The sequence below is a fragment of the Panthera leo genome, chromosome B1, assembly GCF_018350215.1.
Source record: "Panthera leo isolate Ple1 chromosome B1, P.leo_Ple1_pat1.1, whole genome shotgun sequence".
Taxonomy (NCBI): domain Eukaryota; kingdom Metazoa; phylum Chordata; class Mammalia; order Carnivora; family Felidae; genus Panthera; species Panthera leo.
The window spans coordinates 34,739,004-34,757,614 of NC_056682.1; the positions used below are offsets into that span (position 1 = coordinate 34,739,004).

The following is an 18,611-nucleotide window of genomic DNA, read 5'->3' on the forward strand; positions in this document are numbered from 1 at the left end:
GAACAGGGAGAAGGAGGATAGTTGGGCGAAGATGGGGCCCTTACAAGCACGCCAAGGGAGGGGGGCTTTGCCCCTGGTGCCAAGCTTTCCGATCGTGAAGTGCGTCCTTGTAAGTCTTGCTTGCTTGCCTGGCCTCCCCCCACCACCCCACCCCCTGTTATCTTTATCTGATGCAATCTTCCACTAGACTTTCAGAATTGGTGATTTTTCCTCATTGGCCATAGCCCCAGACTGTCACATTGTGAAATTTGCATTCACAGATGCTGCAAATGCAAATGTCGTGCAGGCACAATGCTGGGAGTGCTGCCTTGGTGCTCCTTCCCTAGCTTTCTCCCCAGCAGCCCACTGACTGAAGCAGGGCAGGGTCCTGACCTCCCTGCACCTTGATTTTCCCTTTTGGAGGTGGGCGATCGTCACTCTCACGCCCCGCTAGGGAGGAGAGGAGTTCTGAGTAGGACAAGTCTAGAAGGTTCTGTGCATTCCTTGGAGGAAGGCCTTTTCGGAGATCTGGGTGAACTGTTGTCTCTGGCGAGAGAGACAGCATTCAGACTCGAAGTTTAAAATGTGCCGGCTGTCTTACCAGCTTCTGGGCTATTGGGCTTAATGTATACATTAACCAGCAAGTCTAGAGAGCTCTTTGTTAGAGAAGAAAAACGTGTATATGTTTTAGTGTTTCCAATCTTCTCTTTTGGAGTTGAGCTGGGGGGAAAAAAATCCTAACGCTTGTGGTTATGGAAGAGATTCCACAGCAGTGAGGTAAGGAGGGAAGTTATGTGTGTGTGTGTGTTTTCCTACACAGAGGTCTCTGAGCAGCTTATGTGAGCTCGTTAGCTAGCAATGAGCCCTGAATGGGTGCCACGAAGGGCTTCCCTGCCGCCCCCTGGCTGGAGTCCACAAGCAGCTGGGAGGCAGCTCTCCACTCACGTACACACTTGGGTCTGACTCCCAGTTCCTCCCGCAGAGCCAGGGTGGAGGAAGGACTTCGAATGTGCAGGCCCCAGAGGAGCTGAGCCCCTGGCCTTGCCCCGGGGTGGGGGTGGGGGTGTCAACTCAATACCAGGCAATGGACAGGGTGTGGCTGGGAGGGCAGGAGGCCACCAGTCCAGAGCACAGGCTTGGAGTCAGAACTCAAATGTTCACCCTCGTTTACCTGCTTATTGGCTGGGTGAACTGGCAGAAGTTGCAAAACCTCGCTGAGTTTTCTCATTTTTCACCTGGAATGGGGGTGTGCCATCAGCCTTCTCCGAGGGTGTCATGGGGTTTGAGTGGGCACAGAGCCTGAACGCATAATGAATTCGTTGGTATTTGGAATTTGAGGGCCCTCGCAGTTTTCATTATTCAGAGAAGAGACAGGGCCCTGCGTTTGGGGCATTGGGAGAAGCCTGACAAGGTCCATGGAGGGCAGACACTGTATTTTTTTTGAATGAATGAATGAATGAAGCGAATTTGCGCCTGATGAAATGAGGGAGAAAAGAAAACATTCCATTTTGAAATTAACAGCCCTGACCCTGACCACTTTTTTAGGTGCTGGAGGGAAGGAGTCCCTCTGGACCTTTCCTGCACCGCATAGGTGCACAAACAGATGCACACTCCACACACATACACACGCGCGTGTACGCACACTCCGCACGCACGCACACATGTGCACACACACGTGCACACGCACACACACACGGAGTTGGTGGAAGAATAAGGTCAAAGACAAGGACCAGGACACCTCGCTCTAGCACTTTCTCTTCTCCAAGCCTCGTTTCCCACATCCTGAGCCCACCTGCCCCCTCCCTCCCACAGCTGTCATACTTCTGCAGAAGACATGCCAGCCTGCATCAAGACGAGGGCATGTGGGTCTGCTGCGTCCGCTCTCCCACGGTTGGAGCTTGGATGTCCAGGGTCACATTGGACTTCTCCCCTTAGTGAGCTTGCACTGCTGCCCCATGGCAAGGGGGGAGTGGGGAGGGAAGGATCTGTGAATTTGGTGAAGTCAGGCCCAGCCTGCCGCCCTGTAGTGTCACAGGGCCGGTGCCACAGTGGTAACTTTCCTTCTGGGCATTACGCATTGCACACTGGAATTCAGCCCTGCCTCCAGAAGGGGAAAGGGGCAGGAGGGGGCTGACCCACAGGCTGGTCCAGAGCTCAGGCCCTTTCTTGGCTTGCCCCTGTCCACGTGTCTTGGTGGCACAGGTCCTGTGGCCTGAATGGAGGCTGTAAAGGATCCAGGATCCAAGCTGGCAAACATAATCCTGCCCCTGGCGCTTTCCTTCCTCTCTGCATGGAAAGGAACCAGGGCCAAATGCCATCGCTCCCGGCCCACATACTTTCCACTGCCTTGCCGGACTGCAGAAACAGGGCCTGGCTGTGCGCTCTGCAGCCAGGGCGAGGAGACACGAATCCCCGGGCACCCAAATAATGGTTCTGTTCAACCTCATGGTTCATTTGCATCCTGGCTGGACAGGGGCTCAGGCACTCAGGTTGCCAGGATCCTCCCTCCCGGCACCCCTGCCCAGCCCCACCCCTCTGCCCCGCTGGCCCAGCTCAGGGAGCTCCCCACACTGCACTCCCTGCCCCTAGGTGGTTCTTGGGAGATCAGTGGACTCAAACAGTTTTCTTATTAGGAAAACAAGATAGTGAGAGTTGTGGAGCACTTCATTCTATTGTTTGAGGATTAAGTAAGAGAATGTACCTAAAACGCTCCTTGTGGGGCTCACACACTAGTCTGTTAGTGTTATATTGCAGTTCATCATATCTGAGTATGGATTTGGGGCTGGGGACAGTGAGGGGGTTGGAGGCATAGGTGGAATCAGTCGTGACCAGCTGTGGGCACCTCACTAAGTAAATCAGGCATTACTATATAGTTAAGGGACAAGATCGCTGTGTTTTAGAAGGAGCTCTGGTGGCTGCCCTGTGGCAGATAGAAGAGGGAGATGGAGACAGGGACTCAGGGAGCCTTGCAAGAGCCAGTGGTGGTGCCATTGGGCAGGGGCAGAGAGAGGAGGGGCTGGAACTGAGAGATTTAGGGAGGGAGCTCCCCTAGTGTTTGGGGGAAGATCGGGTGAGCACAGGTATCACTAACTCCAGGTAGCCCCCCATTTCTCTCATCCAGTTTGGCCCCTCGAGGCCCTCTGTCCTTCTACCAAATTCCTGGACCTCTGGGGTAGGCTTGGGGCAGGGGCATTGCCACTCAGTGTTAGGGTGTGGGGAGGAGAGCCTGCAGTGCAGTGAGGCAGGAGCCCCCCATGCCCAGCCTTTTTCCACTTCCTCCTGTCGGGGTCCTACCTCTTTCATCACTTCCACAGAAAGATGGATGGGGGTGGGCGTGGAAATGGAGGCAAGGAGTGGGCTTTCGGAGGGCCTCAACTCATTTGGAATCTTTCCTTCCATAGCCCGGTGGTTGTGTCCATCCCTACCTCCCTGTTGGGCAGGCCTGGGCCCCTGCACCTAGCTTCTCCTTCCCCTCTTCTCTCCACGCCATCCCCCTTCTCTCCTGGGATTTTCTCACTGAGGAAGGCCGACCCCCAGGGGACGAGGTAGTGTGCAAGATGGCACCACCAGCCTCAGGACGGCTGAGGCTCATCTGCCTGACACGCTTCAGTTTTACTGAAAGATTAATGGGGAGATACACACACACACAAAACCGACACGCATGTGCGCACAGACATGCTTTGGAGTAAAATACAAAATCCAAATTATTTTTAATATAGAACCAGAAAATTCAAAAAACACATTTTCTCTTCACTTATTCTGAGAACCCCCAGGAGAGGGCTGGGGCGCAGTGCTCTCTGGGCTCTTTGTAGCACGTAGGAGAAGCCGCCGGGGTCCTGGGGCTCCTCTCCACCTGCTCCCGAGCACCCCTCCGCCCCCCCATGTGCAGGGCCTGAGGGCAGAGGCAGGCTGGTACAGTCGCCTCTCTGGGGCAGACCCGGCAGGTAACCCCCCTCCGTCTGTGCCTCCTTCTTCCCAGAACCTGAACATCCAGGTGGAGGACATCCGGATCCGAGCCATCCTGGGCACCTACCGCAGGCGCACCCCCGTGACAGAGGGCTACGTGGAGGTGAAGGACGGCAAGACGTGGAAGCAGATATGTGACAAGCACTGGACAGCCAAGAATTCCCGCGTGGTCTGCGGCATGTTTGGCTTCCCTGGGGAGAAGACGTACAACACCAAAGTGTATAAGTAAGGGGACTGCTCCAGCCTGGGCTTCCCGGGCCCTCGCCCTGCCGGGTTAAGAGTCAGCTCTTACCAAGCACCCCCAGCATAGGAAAAGTCCTCCCGCCCTATGTCATGGCAGGGGCCGCCAGTGTCCCTCCAGCAAGCCTGCCCTTGAGGAACTCCCGCTCCTGTGGGAGACAGACCCCCAAATGAATGATGAAAGTAGGGCGAGGGAAGGGTTAGGGCAGAGGCAAAGGGCAAGATGCTGCAGCCCACAAAAATCCCACCTCTCAGTGCAGACAGCCAGCTCAGTGACCCCAGGGCCTGAGCAAGGACAATAATACCCCGGCCGGATGGGGCAAGGGCAGTGCCAACTTAAGAAATGGTTACTTTTCCTCAGCGAAGATTATTCTGAGAAATCTGGAACTTTCCACAACTGTCAGGAAATTGAAAAACGGTTGGATTCGATTCAGTTACTCCAATCCCAGTTAAACCTCACCTGTTATGGTTTCCAAAGTTGGCACGTCCCAGGGGGCCAGGGGGTAGATGGGGGATCCGAGGGGAATCCAGTGAAGGGGTTGGGCCCTGTGACAAGCTGGCCGCTGGGGGACCTCGGTTGGTAGCGGGATCTTCTTATCTCCTCTTATTAATGATAATGACAGTCTGTTTCTGAGTGCCTACCCCATGCCAGGCTCTGCCCCTTGTCATCGAGTTCTCACAGCACTAGGAAGTAGGAGTCTGCTTCAGAGTTGAGGCAAAGAAGTCAGAGAGAAATTATAGAACCAGGATCCAAACACAGGCCTCCAGCTCCAGGGTCTACACTCCTGGAGAGGGTGTAGACTCACAACACCACGTCTTTCCTTTCAAACCAGGGACAGGGAACTTCAGAGTCAGGAGACCGGGCTCCAAGCCCAGCTCGTCCTCCTGATCCTTGGGTCAGTTCAGGCTGCATCCCTCCTTGGGTTTGGCGTGGCCGCCTTTGGTTAGAGCCCCCAGTCCACCACAGGGGTGAGTCTGGCGTCAGGGCAGGCTCACAACACCCCTGGGGGTGATCTTAGTGGCCATTCCCTCCCCCAGCCGTCCCAGACATGGCCCAGACCTTCCTGGTTGCACAGGGCAGCTGGGAGGTGGCGTGGTCTCAGCCCTCGGAGTCTTTGGACAACTCCCGCCAGCTGGCCGGCTCCTTCCCTGGGGACACCTTCTCAGCTTTTCCGACCCAAGTGAGCCAAGAAAAGCAAACCCCTCCCCTGGCTGGCCCCACCAGAGCCCCCAGCCTAGTGGTAGGTCTGAGCCCAGTCCTAGGAAGGGGAAGGCTGCCACCAATTCAAGACCAGGCAGAACGTGCCTTGTTCAGATGGCATTTGAAAGCCATCTCCCCAACTGCGGGCAGTCCTGCGTCCTCTTCCTGCTTTCGAGGAGGGGTCTCGGATCTGTTTTGGCAGCTGCACCCCTGGTGATCCTCTCATGGGCTGGGTTGGAAACCCTCTCCTTGCTCCTCCCACTCCCATGTCTGTGGCTGTGCTTTCTTTTCAAAAGGGGGCAGGAAAAGGCTCCGAGGGCTGGGAGGCATCCAAGGTGTTGGTGGTGGATGGTGTTCTTGGCCAAGTTGGGAGATAATTAACCGACGCTGCTGAAAACCAGCTCCGACTCCTGACCTCTAGCTGGAGATGCTATGGGGGAGCGGGAGGGCGGGCGCTAAAACAACCTAGGGTTGTTTTATGTTAGACTCAGCTGACAGTCAGGCCCCAAAAGAGAAGGGCACACTGGGAAGCTTCTGCCTCAGTGGTGCTGTTAGGGGCTGTGATGGCAGCCGGCTGGAGGAAGTGATGAGCTGGGACTCCCAGGGCATGGCTTCAGCCCTCACTCGGTCCAAGCCCTTAGTCTGCATGGAAAGAGACACAGGCCTGAAGGGCGGGGGACTCGGAGGTCACAGAACCCACCTGCGGAGCCTGCGAGGGAGTCCAGTCGTGTCCTCCACACTGCTGTTACCTCAGCCCCAGCTCTGCTCCGCCTGGCTACAGGGCACAGGCCCCCGCCACGGGCTGGCTGTTGAGTCTGGGAGGTGACGCGGGGCTGGCCTGGGGCCAGGGTGTCTGGGAGCCATGCTCAGAGGCTACGGACAGCAGGGGCCTGGGGGCCGAGTATCCCCGAATCTGTGACTTCCAGTAGCATCTTTCCCCAACTCCCTTTCGCCCTTCCCACAGCCCGTTGCTGCTGTCGCTGACAGCCCCCCCCCCCCCACTGCCTCCCAGGGAGGGCTTTCACCCTTAGGAAGGAAGCGTTTTCAAAGTGATTCTGTCTAGGGTGGGTATCTCCTGGTACCCAGCAGGTCCAAAGGGGCCCTGCAGCCTTAGACATTCACCAGGGCAATGCCCGAGGCCTCTCCACCCTTAACTCTGCTAACCGGCATATCCGGTGGCTACTCCGAGGCCTCACCCCCACAGGGTCACCTTGAGTGGAGTCAGCTTCCCCACCAAGGACTGCTTTTCTGTGAGCTACATTCTGCTGTGCCCTGGGGAGCCATGGATGCTCCTTGACGCTAATGATGCCGAAGCTTCAGGGCCCCTTCCTTGGGGCCAGGGGCATATTGTGGTCATTTTTTTTCTTCAAGCAGGATCCCGAGGTTGACACCGGTTTATTGATGTGAGCTAACTAAGCAGAGATTCTGCGTCTAATGTCGCATCTCGGGCGTTAGGAAGAGCTATCGTGATTTGGTTGGTTGGCTGACACGGGGACCAAAATGTGGCCCCACCGGGAGTGACATGCAAATGCCCGATCTCCTTGGCTTCATGTAGAGGACGGGATTCCAAGGCTGAAGACTGGATGTTGGAGTGGATTTGTCATCTGAGACCTTACCCAGCCTGGGAGGGTCTGGAAGACGCACTTTCCCCGTGAATGAGGAATAAATTTATGAGGGAAACCCTGGTGTTCTTAAGAGCTCCCCGGTAGCTCTTCTCTGTAAGCCATCCCTGATCCTAAAAGCAGGAGGTGGTGACTGGATCCCAGGGCAACAGCACTCAAGCCTCCGAAGGCCAGGTGGGCGTGGTTCCCGAAAGACCAGCAGAATCAGAGCAGTAATCAGAACAATTTGACTCCTGCACAGCCAGGGCATGGCCTGGTTGATCATGATGTTCCCAGAAGCGAAATGGATAGGAGGTCTACTAAGTTCTTACTCATTCTTTTTTTTTTTTTAAGTTTATTTATTTTGACAGAGAGAGAGGGAGAGAGAGCAAGAGAGGGGCGGGGGTGGGGGCGGGTAGAGAGAATCCCAAGCAGGCACCAGACTCTGTTAGCGCAGAGCCTGACGCGTGGCTCAATCTCACCATCTGTGAGATCATGACCTGAGCCACAATCAAGAGCTGGACGCTTAACCGACTGAGCCACCCAGGCGCCCCCCAAATTCTTTATGAACAGAAAATCTAGGTCAAGAGAACAAAAATCTAATCATATAAACAGAGGGTCATGCCCCTCGATCAATTCCCAGACTTGAGCCAGCTTACAGACCCGGAACCCTTTGAGTAAAGGGCAGGCTGGGTCCCCTTGAAGAAGGACCCCACCCAGTACACTGCCAAAAATTTACACCATTAATCAATTTCCCAGGCTTCCCCAAAGGGACTGATGGCCTTTCACCAAGATAGCTGTGCACTGGGGAAGATGAAATAATCAGAACTTTTGGGCACGACTGGACACAAGCTCTGAAATGACACAGATTCTGGGAGACTCAAAGATCACCATGGCCCTCCAGTCAGAGTAGGGCCTTAAGTGGGTCAGGTGATCAATGGGGTTTTAGCCTGGGCCCATCTCACAGTGGGCCCAGTGGGTCCCTGAACCCATCCCGTGGTTGTTTCCCTAATTCTGGAATTCATCATTGGAATAGACATACACAGTAGCTGGCAGAAGCCCAACAAAATCTGGCTTCTCCCTTGGCTGGGGAAGAGCCAGTAGAACTTTTCATTTTTAATGTTTTATTTACTTTTGAGAGAGAGCATGAGCAAGGGAGGTATGGAGAGGGGGACAGAGGATCCAAGGCAGGCTCCGCACTGACAGCACAGCGCCCGATGCGGGGCTCGAACTCATGAACCGTGAGATCATGACCTGAGCTGAAGTTGGGTGCTCAACCAACTGAGCCACCCAGGCGCCCCCCAAATTCTTTATGAGTAGAAAATCTAGGTCAAGAGAACAAAAATCTAATCATATAAACAGAGAGTCATGCCCCTCAACCCATTCCCAGACCTGAGCCTTTTCAGGACTTTTCATTTGTAACTGCATCGGCCCAGCTGAGCATTCGTCCCACTACCCTGCCATAGGCTAGACACCTCTTTCTCAAGCAGGCTTCCCCCTTGGCCCAAAGCTGCATCTCATTTCAGTTGCTCTCCAGTCACCAGGCCTGGAGCAGGCTGTCCACCCATCATCCACCAGCGCCTCATATCTGCACCCCCTGGGCCTGGCCCTGGTGAATCATGGTGGGGGGACGCTGCTGGCATCGTGGAGGCCTGTGGAGGGCCACGGTGCATTCCCGTGAGCTGATGTAAGAGGGAAGCAGGGCTGTCTGGGAAAGGCAGGAGCGGTTATGTGTTTGCTATGGTGCTTCAGTCTATATTAAGAACTCAGTACATCTGTTCGTGGGCGAGGGCAGTGCTCACTGAAAGCTGGAAGCAGAAGGAGGTTTCAAGCCAGTGGGGTCTGGCCAGCCCTTGTGCAGCTGATAGCCCCCGAGTGTGTTCTCTTGCCCAATGTTGGGGGGTGGGTCATGAGGAACAAGCTGTCCACCGCCCCCCAAATGTGTTCTCCAGTCCGAGGTGGTGGTGGGGGGAACAAGCTGGAGGTTGTTTCCGAGTGCAGGGCCTTGTGTCCAGGAAGTGGGGAGGGGCAGTTTTTCTCAGAATTATTAACAGTCCTCCTGTGTAGTTCTCCACTCTAGGCTACGCAGCGATGTTGAGTACACCTCCTGAATTTTCCAGGATAGTCCTTTTTCCAAAGATTCTGTGTCATGGTGCCCACAGGGACACCAGAGTTGTTACCAGTTGAAATTTTTAGTTAGGAAAAGATACTGGTTTGGGGTGCTTGGGTGACAGCTCAGAGCCTGGAGCCTGCTTCAGTTTCTGTGTCTCCCTGTCTCTCTCTGCCCCTCCCCAGATCGTGCTCTGTCTCTCTCTCAAAAATAAATAAACTTAAAAAAAAAATTTTTTTTTTAAAGCAAGAAAATATTGGTGGTGTCTGTAGGGTTTTACCTTTCTCTATGTTCACATCCCATTCACTCTGAGACAGAAATTTCCAGGCCTGCTAACCCAGCAGAAACAGGGCCCCATTTCTGCCCCATCCTGGGCCAGCCTGCCCTGGGAGGCCCTTGCACTGGGCAACTGGCAGCAAGGCGATCTGGCTCTCTCCGGCATCTCGCAGGTTCTTCCAAGCAGGGACAAGCACACAGACCCCGGAGAGCTGGGCCGGCGTGAGAGGACGGTCCTCCCTGCCCTCCTCCTCCGTAAATCCCACCCCTATTCAAAGCCTCGCTCAAACCCTGCTGCTCATTGAAATTGTGTGTCATCATTGCAACCACAGGGAACCCTCCTTTCTGTTTCTCCTTTAATATAGTTGTTATTTATTTTACAAACGCATATGAAGCCCTTCCTGTGCAGTTTTAATTGCCTCACCAGCATTCGCTCATTTAACTTTCCTAACAATCATATAAAGTAAATCCCGTTGCTACTTCTGATTTGGAGATGGGGAAACTGAGGCACGGTAACCTTTCCGCTAATTCATTACCTATTGGTTGGTTATTGTTTTAGAAAACACTGTGACTCGCCTCGATCCTTATGCTGCCTTCCAGAAATACATAAAAAGGAATCCTTTACATGTAATACAGGTTAAGAGTTCCCTGTAATACAGGCTATGGTATGGAGATAGCCTCAGCCTCACTGACTCTTGGGTGAACATTTGATAAGGTCTGTGGCCGAGTTTCATGACCATTATAATTCCCAAGCAAATTTTACTTTGATTCAGCCCACGGGCTGCTTTAAGACTGTTCTCGTTGCTTCTCATTGGATTTGGATTTACCCCTTTAATCTTGCGTATCGTTGGGAGAGAGTTTAACATTCAACTTGTTCTGCTAATTGACACAGGCAAGGAGCAACAATGAATCATGTTGAAATTATCTGAAGGGTTTGGGTGAGCGACCATCTGGTTTGCCTGAGACTGTGGGTTTCCTGGGACCAGGGGTCTTATCTATTTTAGATCCCTTTTTGCATTTCCTTTTATAGGCTTTAACGCTGTCTCACTGCTAAGTCCCTTCTCTCCTAGAATATAAGCTGCCTGGGGGAAGGAGGCAACGTCTGTCCTTCCAGGTCCTGCTCCCCAGTGCCCAGCATGGCGCCCCACATGGCCAAGGTGCTCATTGGGTGCATGCCAATTCAGTGGGGCTGAGCTCTAGATGCAGGGACCATGCACATTCCGTTCCACTACTAGACTTCAAGAAGCCAGCACCGTGGCCGGCCCGGTGCCCGACACCCAGTCACAGAAGGAATGAGGTGTGGTGGCCGTGGTGCCCTGGTCACCTGCCCCCTCTCACCCTTTGCAGAATGTTTGCCGCCCGGAAGAAGCAACGCTACTGGCCATTCTCCATGGACTGCACAGGCACGGAGGCCCACATCTCCAGCTGCAAGCTGGGTCCTCAGGTGTTGCTAGACCCCGTGAAGAATGTCACCTGTGAGAATGGGCTGCCAGCTGTGGTGAGTTGTGTGCCTGGCCAGGTCTTCAACCCCGACGGGCCCTCGAGATTCCGGAAAGCCTACAAGCCAGAGGTGAGGATGCATGCAGCGAGGGGTCTGGCCACTTGACACATGGATGGGGTGGAGGGTGGCTTTTGAGGGAGCAAGCAGAGGCCCTCAGGAAGGAATGAGGAGAGCCAGGCCTGAGTCAGACCACTCCCCTACAGGGCAGGAATGTAGTGGGACACCTGTCAGGACTGGCCACACCAACAGATGCCACCTCTAGAGGGTGACAAGCAGCTGGGCCCGAGCCCCCAGTCATCAGCACCCACATCTGGCCTTTCACCATTGCTATTCCACTCTGAGATCACAGTTCCCTCTGTGGAGGCCACACACCAAGGAGGAGAGAGCACCTCATTACCCACGGTCACAGGCTCTGTGTGCTGTCTGCTGGCCCCACACAAAAGGCGGGGGGCGGGGGTCCTGCTCCGTTCCCAGAGGAGAACAGTGTTCTGGAGTTGTTGGAAAGTCAGTATGATTCTCGAAAGCACATGGAATCAGCCACAAATGTTTCCAAACGTATTTTGGTTTGTTCTGCAAGAGAAAGGACAAAAATTTTTAAAAGCCTTCACCAAGACAGAAAATGAAAACCTGTCATCCCCATGTCTGTGTCACCTGTACCTGTCGGTCATGTTCTATGTTTGTAAGTCAGCAGCACCTCTGTGTGCACGTGCACGTGAGCATGCTCCGGACATGTTGATGCACGTCTGCTCACATAAATAGCACCCCCGTTTCCACTGTGTGATTTCTTAGGACAAGTGAACCGGGTTTGACGCAGCCTCTGAAAAAGAGAAAGTGCATTATTCTCTCTTCCCTGAAAATCATTAAGAGGAGATTCGTTTTTCTTTTTCCTACTCTTCCCTTTTTCCTATAGCCAAGGGTCTCTGTGACGTGCATGTTCTGGAAACTGCTCACATGGGGCTGGTGGATGGGAATAGCACAGGGAGGAGAAGAGGGAAGGGTAGGAATGGTGGCTGATCGTTTATCAGGGAATGGTTCCCTGAGCCAGACAAAACCTCGACACTCACCTGGGCAGAGGTGAGTTCCAAGTCAGCTCTGACCACGTCAGGGGGAAGAGGAGGGAGAGAGGCCATGATGGGGGCAGATGGTGTGGGCACCAGGTGGTGGTGCGGGAGGGACGGCCTCATGCTGTGTCTCCTTCCCTCTCCCTGTCTCTCCCGCCTTTCCCCTCTGCCCTCTGTAGTCTCTCCTCCCCATCAACATCTAAAGACCTGCTTGGAAAGGGGGTGATAGCGCTCATCCTAAGGAAAAGGGAACCCCGGGCAGGAGTGAAATAAACCACGTTGGGTGCCCCCTCCCAGGCTGGGGGTGGTGTGTTTGGACAAAAGAAAAAGCCTTCAAAGAAAGGACTGAAATGAACGCTGTGAGCCCAGCCAAGGGCATGGGAACTATTTGGAGTACCTTCCTGACTCTTCCAGCAGGCGGCCGTCCCTGCCCCCTTGGTCCCCACAGGGGCCTCCAAAGGGGACAGACCTACTGCAGGGTGCATACGTGCAGCCAGGTGACAGAGGTGCACCTGGACGGTGCCGGCCCCCCTGCAGCCCCCCCACACCCTCCCTTGCCCCCCCTCCAGCCCACCGCCACGTGATTTGATCGCCACATCCTTCCTACAGCCTCAGCCTGGCCCACGGCGCTTTCCTTATGTGTCATCCAGAATACCAGACCCTACTGTTTTGGAATTCCTCTCGCTGTGTGGTTTAAAGCAAAGGAATTAAATTCATACCAAATGAATTAAAAAAAAAAAAAAAGAGAGAGCAAATGAGCCTTACATCACATTTTCCCTTGATTGCTTGCTTTCCTCCAGGGCCAGCTGACTGTGTGGCCACTGCCAGCCTGGCACGGGGTTATTTGGCCCTCTGCCTCCATTAAGCTTGGTCTTGGATGGTCTGCTCCCTAATAAATGATCAGCCACCTTTCCTACCCCTCCCTCTCCTCTTCGCATGTTCTATTCCCACCCACCAGCCAGCCCCTCTGAGCCATCTCCAGAACGTGGAAATCACAGCTTCCTGTGCCGGACAGCTTGGGCACGGGGTGGGGGAGGGGAGAGGCCGCGGCTCGACCGCAAAGCAAACGGGCTGCAGCCAGCAGTTGTTTTGAGTTTGTTTTCTAAAGCTAGAACAAAGGTTCCTGAAGCCAGTGGGTGTTTTGCACGCACCCCTGTCCCTCTTTTCTTCTCCCCCTAGTGGCAGGGTCAGAGCCGTCCTGTAAATCCGAGTGCTGTCACTGCACGCTGTCCTGCCGTGGCAGCCACGAGGCGCAGTCAGTGGGGGAGAGCAGTGTGGCCGAGTGGGAACCTCGGCTGGAGGATGGTGACACGGGTTCCCTTCTGATGCCTCGGCCCTCAAGGTGGCCGGTGTACGTGAATGCTGACAAACGGCACCTCCAGCCAGGCCGGGCCCTTGGTGGGTGGGTAAGGTCTGAGGACCACGTAGGCTGGAGGGGAGCAGTGACTCTGGTCTGATCCACCATTCATAGAACGGCTGCAGGGGCACCCCACCCCCTCTGTGTTGAATCAAATCAGCATCGGCGAGAACTCAGAGCCTCGAAGCCTCTGAGCCCCCACGCCAGCACTCACACGCTCAGGCGTGCACACACACACACACACACACACACACAGGCATGCACGCACTTGCACACACATCCACACACAGGCACAGAAGTTGATGCAGACCAGCGTGTGTAGGCAGATGGAGTCAGGTGCTCCAGCTCCCATCTTGTAAAATGTGATCCAGTGGGATCAAAACGCTGGTGCGGGGTGGGTCTTACTCTTGTGCAATGAAATAAACCCTGTAAGGTGATTGGGCTTCCAGGCTGTCCCTGAGCACTTGGGGGCATTTAAACCATAGCCACTCATCGTCTCTGAGTACCTGGTGGGGCCGCATCTTCTGAAGAGTTGGGCTGATTTGGAATTGGAGTAGAATCACGGGGGCGGGGAAGCAGGAGCAGTGGCCGGGCACTAACATAGCCCCTGGACACGTGTCAGCCTTAGCCAGCACAATGTCTGTCCTCTAAGTCATGGCCTTCTTGGTTAGACCCATGCTATAGTTCCCTGTCTCCCCGCTCCTGCTTCTCATCTACCTGCAGAGCGGGATTGTTGGAGTGTAACCTGTTCAGTGCCCTGAAGTCCCCCACAGGGCTAGACCGTAGCGCTCTATCAGAAGCAGGGTGGAATTATGATCCATCTGGAATCTGCCAAGTCTGGGGCAGGAGCTCCTCTCCGTAGCTCTAAAGCTTGAGGTTCTGGAGGGAGGGGGTGCAGGGAGGTACTGGTGGTAAGGCCCCTGAGCCAAGCATGGGTTGGGGTGACTAACTGATGAGGGTCCCAGTGGGCTCCTCGACAGTCCAGGACAAAAGCTCCAGGGGAGGACCGCAAAGCAAGTTTGCAGCACAGCCAACGTGCAGAGGGGGCATGTGCACACCTCCCGCCCCGTGCACACGCACGCGCACAAATCTAGCCCCGTTTCAGCTCCTCGCCGAGGCACCTGTGTTTGGGGTGGGGCGGCTGGAGAGGGAGGGGAGCGGGCAGTGACGGCCTGCCGAGTGGGCATCAGCTTTTGCACTCAGCAGGACCGTGTGTCCCTTCAGCAACCCCTGGTGCGGTTGAGAGGTGGTGCCAACATCGGAGAGGGCCGAGTGGAGGTGCTCAAGAACGGAGAATGGGGAACCGTCTGTGACGACAAGTGGGACCTGGTGTCTGCCAGCGTGGTCTGCAGAGAGCTGGGCTTTGGGAGTGCCAAAGAGGCCATCGCTGGCTCCCAGCTGGGGCAAGGTAAGGAATGGGGCAGGGGGCGAGGGGGCGTTCTGTGGCCTCTCTTCACAGAGAGCATGGCGCGGGGAGCCCAACCCAGGTGCGCTGGCCTTGGGCCTTTCGGGGTCTTCTTGCTGTGCCCCCTCCCACTCGCCGCTGCCGCTCTGTTAGAGAATCCCTGGCCGCTCCCCCAGCAGTCAGAGCTGGAAGGGTCTTAGGGAACACTGAGTCCCCCACTGTATGAATTTGGAAGCTGAGGCCCAGAGAAGGGAGTGAATAACCAAGATGAGACAACAAATTAGCAGCCAGCGAATACTCTAACAGGGGTCTCCCGGCTCCCAACCCGGTACTCCCCACTGTCCCACCGAGACTGCTGGAATTCTCAAGGTCTTCCTCCAGGACAGGACCTCGGAATTCCTCAGGCTGTGGACCACCCCAGACACAAAAGAGTCCCAAAAGTCATCTTTCTTTCCCACTCTGGTGCGGCCCCACAAACATTCTCTCCCCGCCACCAGAGACTGGGAACAGGATGCCCGTCTCTGGATGACACGCGACGCTAATGAGAAGGAGCCTGGTTTTCATTAAGTGTCCTGAACAGATCTTTCATTTAAGCAGAGACCAAAAGTGTAAGAAGCTTTCGAGCTGGTCGTTCCGTTGAGAGCACCGAGGCAAACATCGCATGAGAACGTGACAGATAGCTTCCTTTTCCGGCAAGGAGGGTGGGGTGTCCCGTCCTGTGGGGAGAGGATGTTTCCATACTGCCGGACATAAGGCCATCACCCCACAGAAAGGAATGTGGTGAGGTCAGCGGTCACATTGGAGGAAGTAATAGCCCAATGGACTGGAGAGAGAGTCCCGGAATCATAGATGGCACTGCTGAAGGGGACCTCAGTGCATCTGGTCCAACAGACGAGGCCTCAGGTGCTGGAGCACAAGCTTGCAGTCATCCCCATAGTTAGTGGTGGAGAAAATCTAAAACCCAAGTCTTTAGCTCACTCATATTTGGGCTTCTCCCTGTGTGCCCACCTTGGCCCAGTCCTGCTCACGTTCAGAACGCCTCTCTACCCCCATTCTGCAATCCCCTGCAGTTTCCTGGGCATGCCCTGAAGGTTAGGGGTCTAGGCTGGACTCTAACCTTGCATCGTGCCATCTGGAAGCCTCAGTTATACCACACGACAGTCCTCCTCCTCCCCTGGTCATGATGAGCTCTTTGGAGTTCCTTTGGATCTCGAATATTCCCACAGTCCGTTTTATTGATTGGCTGATGTGTCGGTGTGTGTTTCCCCAAGGCCTACTGTACAAAGACCACTCACCCTGAGGAATAAATAAGCACTGGATGACATAAGCATTCCATTTATCATGGGCGTGGGCTGTTGACCTAGTTATTCCCTGCCCAGAGCAGCCAATGGTTTCCAAGGACCTGCAGAACTCTGGAGAGAGAGACAGTTGGCATTTTCAGTGCTGTCCTGGAAAGAACCACTGGATGATTTATTATCTCCTGCCACTCTGGGCAGATCAACTCTGCTAGGCAGAAGGGGGAAAGTCCACATTCAGTGTCAAGTCACAGAGCAGACAGGCTCAGTTCCGTTCTGGCTCTGGCTGGTGGGCCAAGTGACCACACCCAGAGTGAGGGTGTGAAAGGCAAGGATGGGGAGGCAGGCGACCTCAGTCCTCGTCCTGGGCCTGCTACCTACTTTCTCTGTGACCTTGAGTAAACTCCAGGTCCTCAGATTCTTCACTGGATTCACATTTGAGGGTTTATCTGGCTCCTGCCTCCTGTGGGTTCCCTGAGACCTGCTCTTCTCACCGGGACGGGTCAGAGTCAGGCACTGTGCTATGTGTTCTGCGACCCCCTGCACATATCTGGGCTCCAGCTGTTTCCACAACCACCTCCCTCCATGACCGAGTGCTGCAAGAGGGGAGGGCCTGTGTTCTTCGTGCTAAGTCTTGCCAGCTTATAGTGCCCTGGGATATTCATTTTATGAAGAATGAATGAATCAATGAGTGAATGAATGAATGAATGAATGAGTTCCAGTTGCATAAGTAGGGTCAGCTGAATGAATACCTGGTGAAGCAGTTTTAACACTCTAGACCTTAGCTGTCCAATACAAATACAACGTGAGCCACATAAGTAATTTTGAATTTTCTAGTAGCCTTGTAAAAACAAATAAAAAGAAACAGGTGAAATTAATTTCAATAATATATTTTCCTTAATCGAATCTATCCCCCAAATTATTATTTCAACATGTAATCAGAATGAATGCTGTTAATGAGATAGTGTACGTTTCGTGTACCAAGTCTTTGAAATCTAGGGTGTGTTTTATACGTGGAGCACATTCCAGTCTGGACCGGCCACATTCCAAGCGCTCAGTGTGGCCAGTGGCAGCCCTAGAGCAGTGGCTTTAAAACCCTTTTGCCTGAAATCCCCGAGCAGAAATGCCATGCATATAAAGCCGAAACAGAAGTTTCCAGAAATGATGCTTACCTCTCTAACATGCAAAACACTACGCTACGTCCTGTTGTATTCTACCGTGCTCTTAGAAGTGTGATTGTCACCGGCAAAGTTGATTCTGGGTCTAGAGTCCGTGACATCGCTCCAACACGTTGGGCTTCTCCCTAGTACCCTGCTTCTGTCCCCGGCCTGTGGTCACCTGGGACAGCGTTTATATGTGGGGAAAGAGCAGGGCTAAGGTGGACGTGGAGAAGCCATCGTGAGGAGGAACAATTCAGGGGTCAGTCCAGAACCAGGAGTAGGTGAGTGCTGGGAGTCAGGACGCAAGTGAAGCCCAGGTCCACAAAATGAGCCAAGAGCCCACAGGCAGCACTGGGCATGCTCAGCTGTACACTGGGCGAGGGTGTATCTAAGTTCGGCTGGAAGGACACAACCAGTTGTTGGTCGGAGTCTAAAGCATGGTAGGCTCTTGCATAAACCTCTCCTCTCCTGGCCAGTCCAGTAGGTCAGTGATTCATAAGCATTCGTTGTTTGGGCTGGGCCCTGGAATGGAGAATTCGTTAATTCCACAAACATTTATGGTAATGGCTTCTGCTCCCCAGGAGCTCCCGTCAAGTGGGGGAAATTAGAAATAACCTCAATCAAAGGTAAACCTGTACTAATAGAGAGGTGATGAGATGTAAGGGAAATACTGAGAACATTTACCATTTCCTGAGCCCCTGGCCCACCACGCCAGATAGATTTTATTATTGCCTTTTATGATGAGGGAGGTGAGACTCAGAAAGCTCCCGTCACTTCCCGAGGAGGAGACGCAGCCCGACTGCTGGCCCATCACCTCACCAGCGAGAGGTGTAAAAGAAAATGCCGCGGGCAGGGGCAAGGTCGTGTCCAGCTGAGCCCGGGAGGAGGAAGGATCTGAAGTGTTCCTTGGAGGCAGGCCTCTACCTAGGTCAGCTCTTTAAGAGGAGCAGGGCTTCCAGGAGGCAGAGGGAGCATCCCCACGTGAAGAACCAGGTGCTTCTAACCTCTCCGCTCTTTCCCCAGCAGCCCTCCTCTCCCGTCCAGCACATGGGGTTCTCTCTCCTCACGTGCCTAGGAAACAGAGCGAGATCCTGCGGTGGGGTCAGGCTGCCTGGTGTGAGTGCTGGCTCCTCCATCAGGTCCCCGGTTTCCTCATTTTACCGAGTTGCCATGATGATTGAGTGCGTTCATGTATGCAACGTGTGTAGGACAGAACCCTAGTAAGCGCTCAGTGAACATGTGGTATCTTCATTGCCATTGTCGCCATCCTCCTCCTGACGGTCCTCAGGCAAGCCGGGCATCTGATACTCAGTCCGAGGTGGCTGCGTCTTTCTGTGTCCATCTCACTCCCTGAGCTGTGGCCCCTGCCTGCTTCAGGGGCCCTGTTTGGCACCTGTGGTGCGTCCCAGCCTCTCCACTCCGAGTCCTTGGATGCTTCCAGCCATAGTCAGCAATATGT

The 18,611-nt window shown here is 54.3% G+C and overlaps 1 protein-coding gene across 1 annotated transcript in view; it reads left to right on the forward strand.

Moving 5' to 3' along the window:
- The window catches only part of LOXL2 (lysyl oxidase like 2), a 93,237-nt gene that overhangs the window by 46,233 nt on the left and 28,393 nt on the right, over window positions 1–18,611 (forward strand). The window contains exons 4-6 of the mRNA XM_042934559.1: window positions 3,959–4,170; window positions 10,721–10,943; window positions 14,517–14,700. Of these exons, the coding sequence (XP_042790493.1) occupies window positions 3,959–4,170; window positions 10,721–10,943; window positions 14,517–14,700 (619 nt within the window). The remainder of the gene's footprint in view (window positions 1–3,958; window positions 4,171–10,720; window positions 10,944–14,516; window positions 14,701–18,611) is intronic.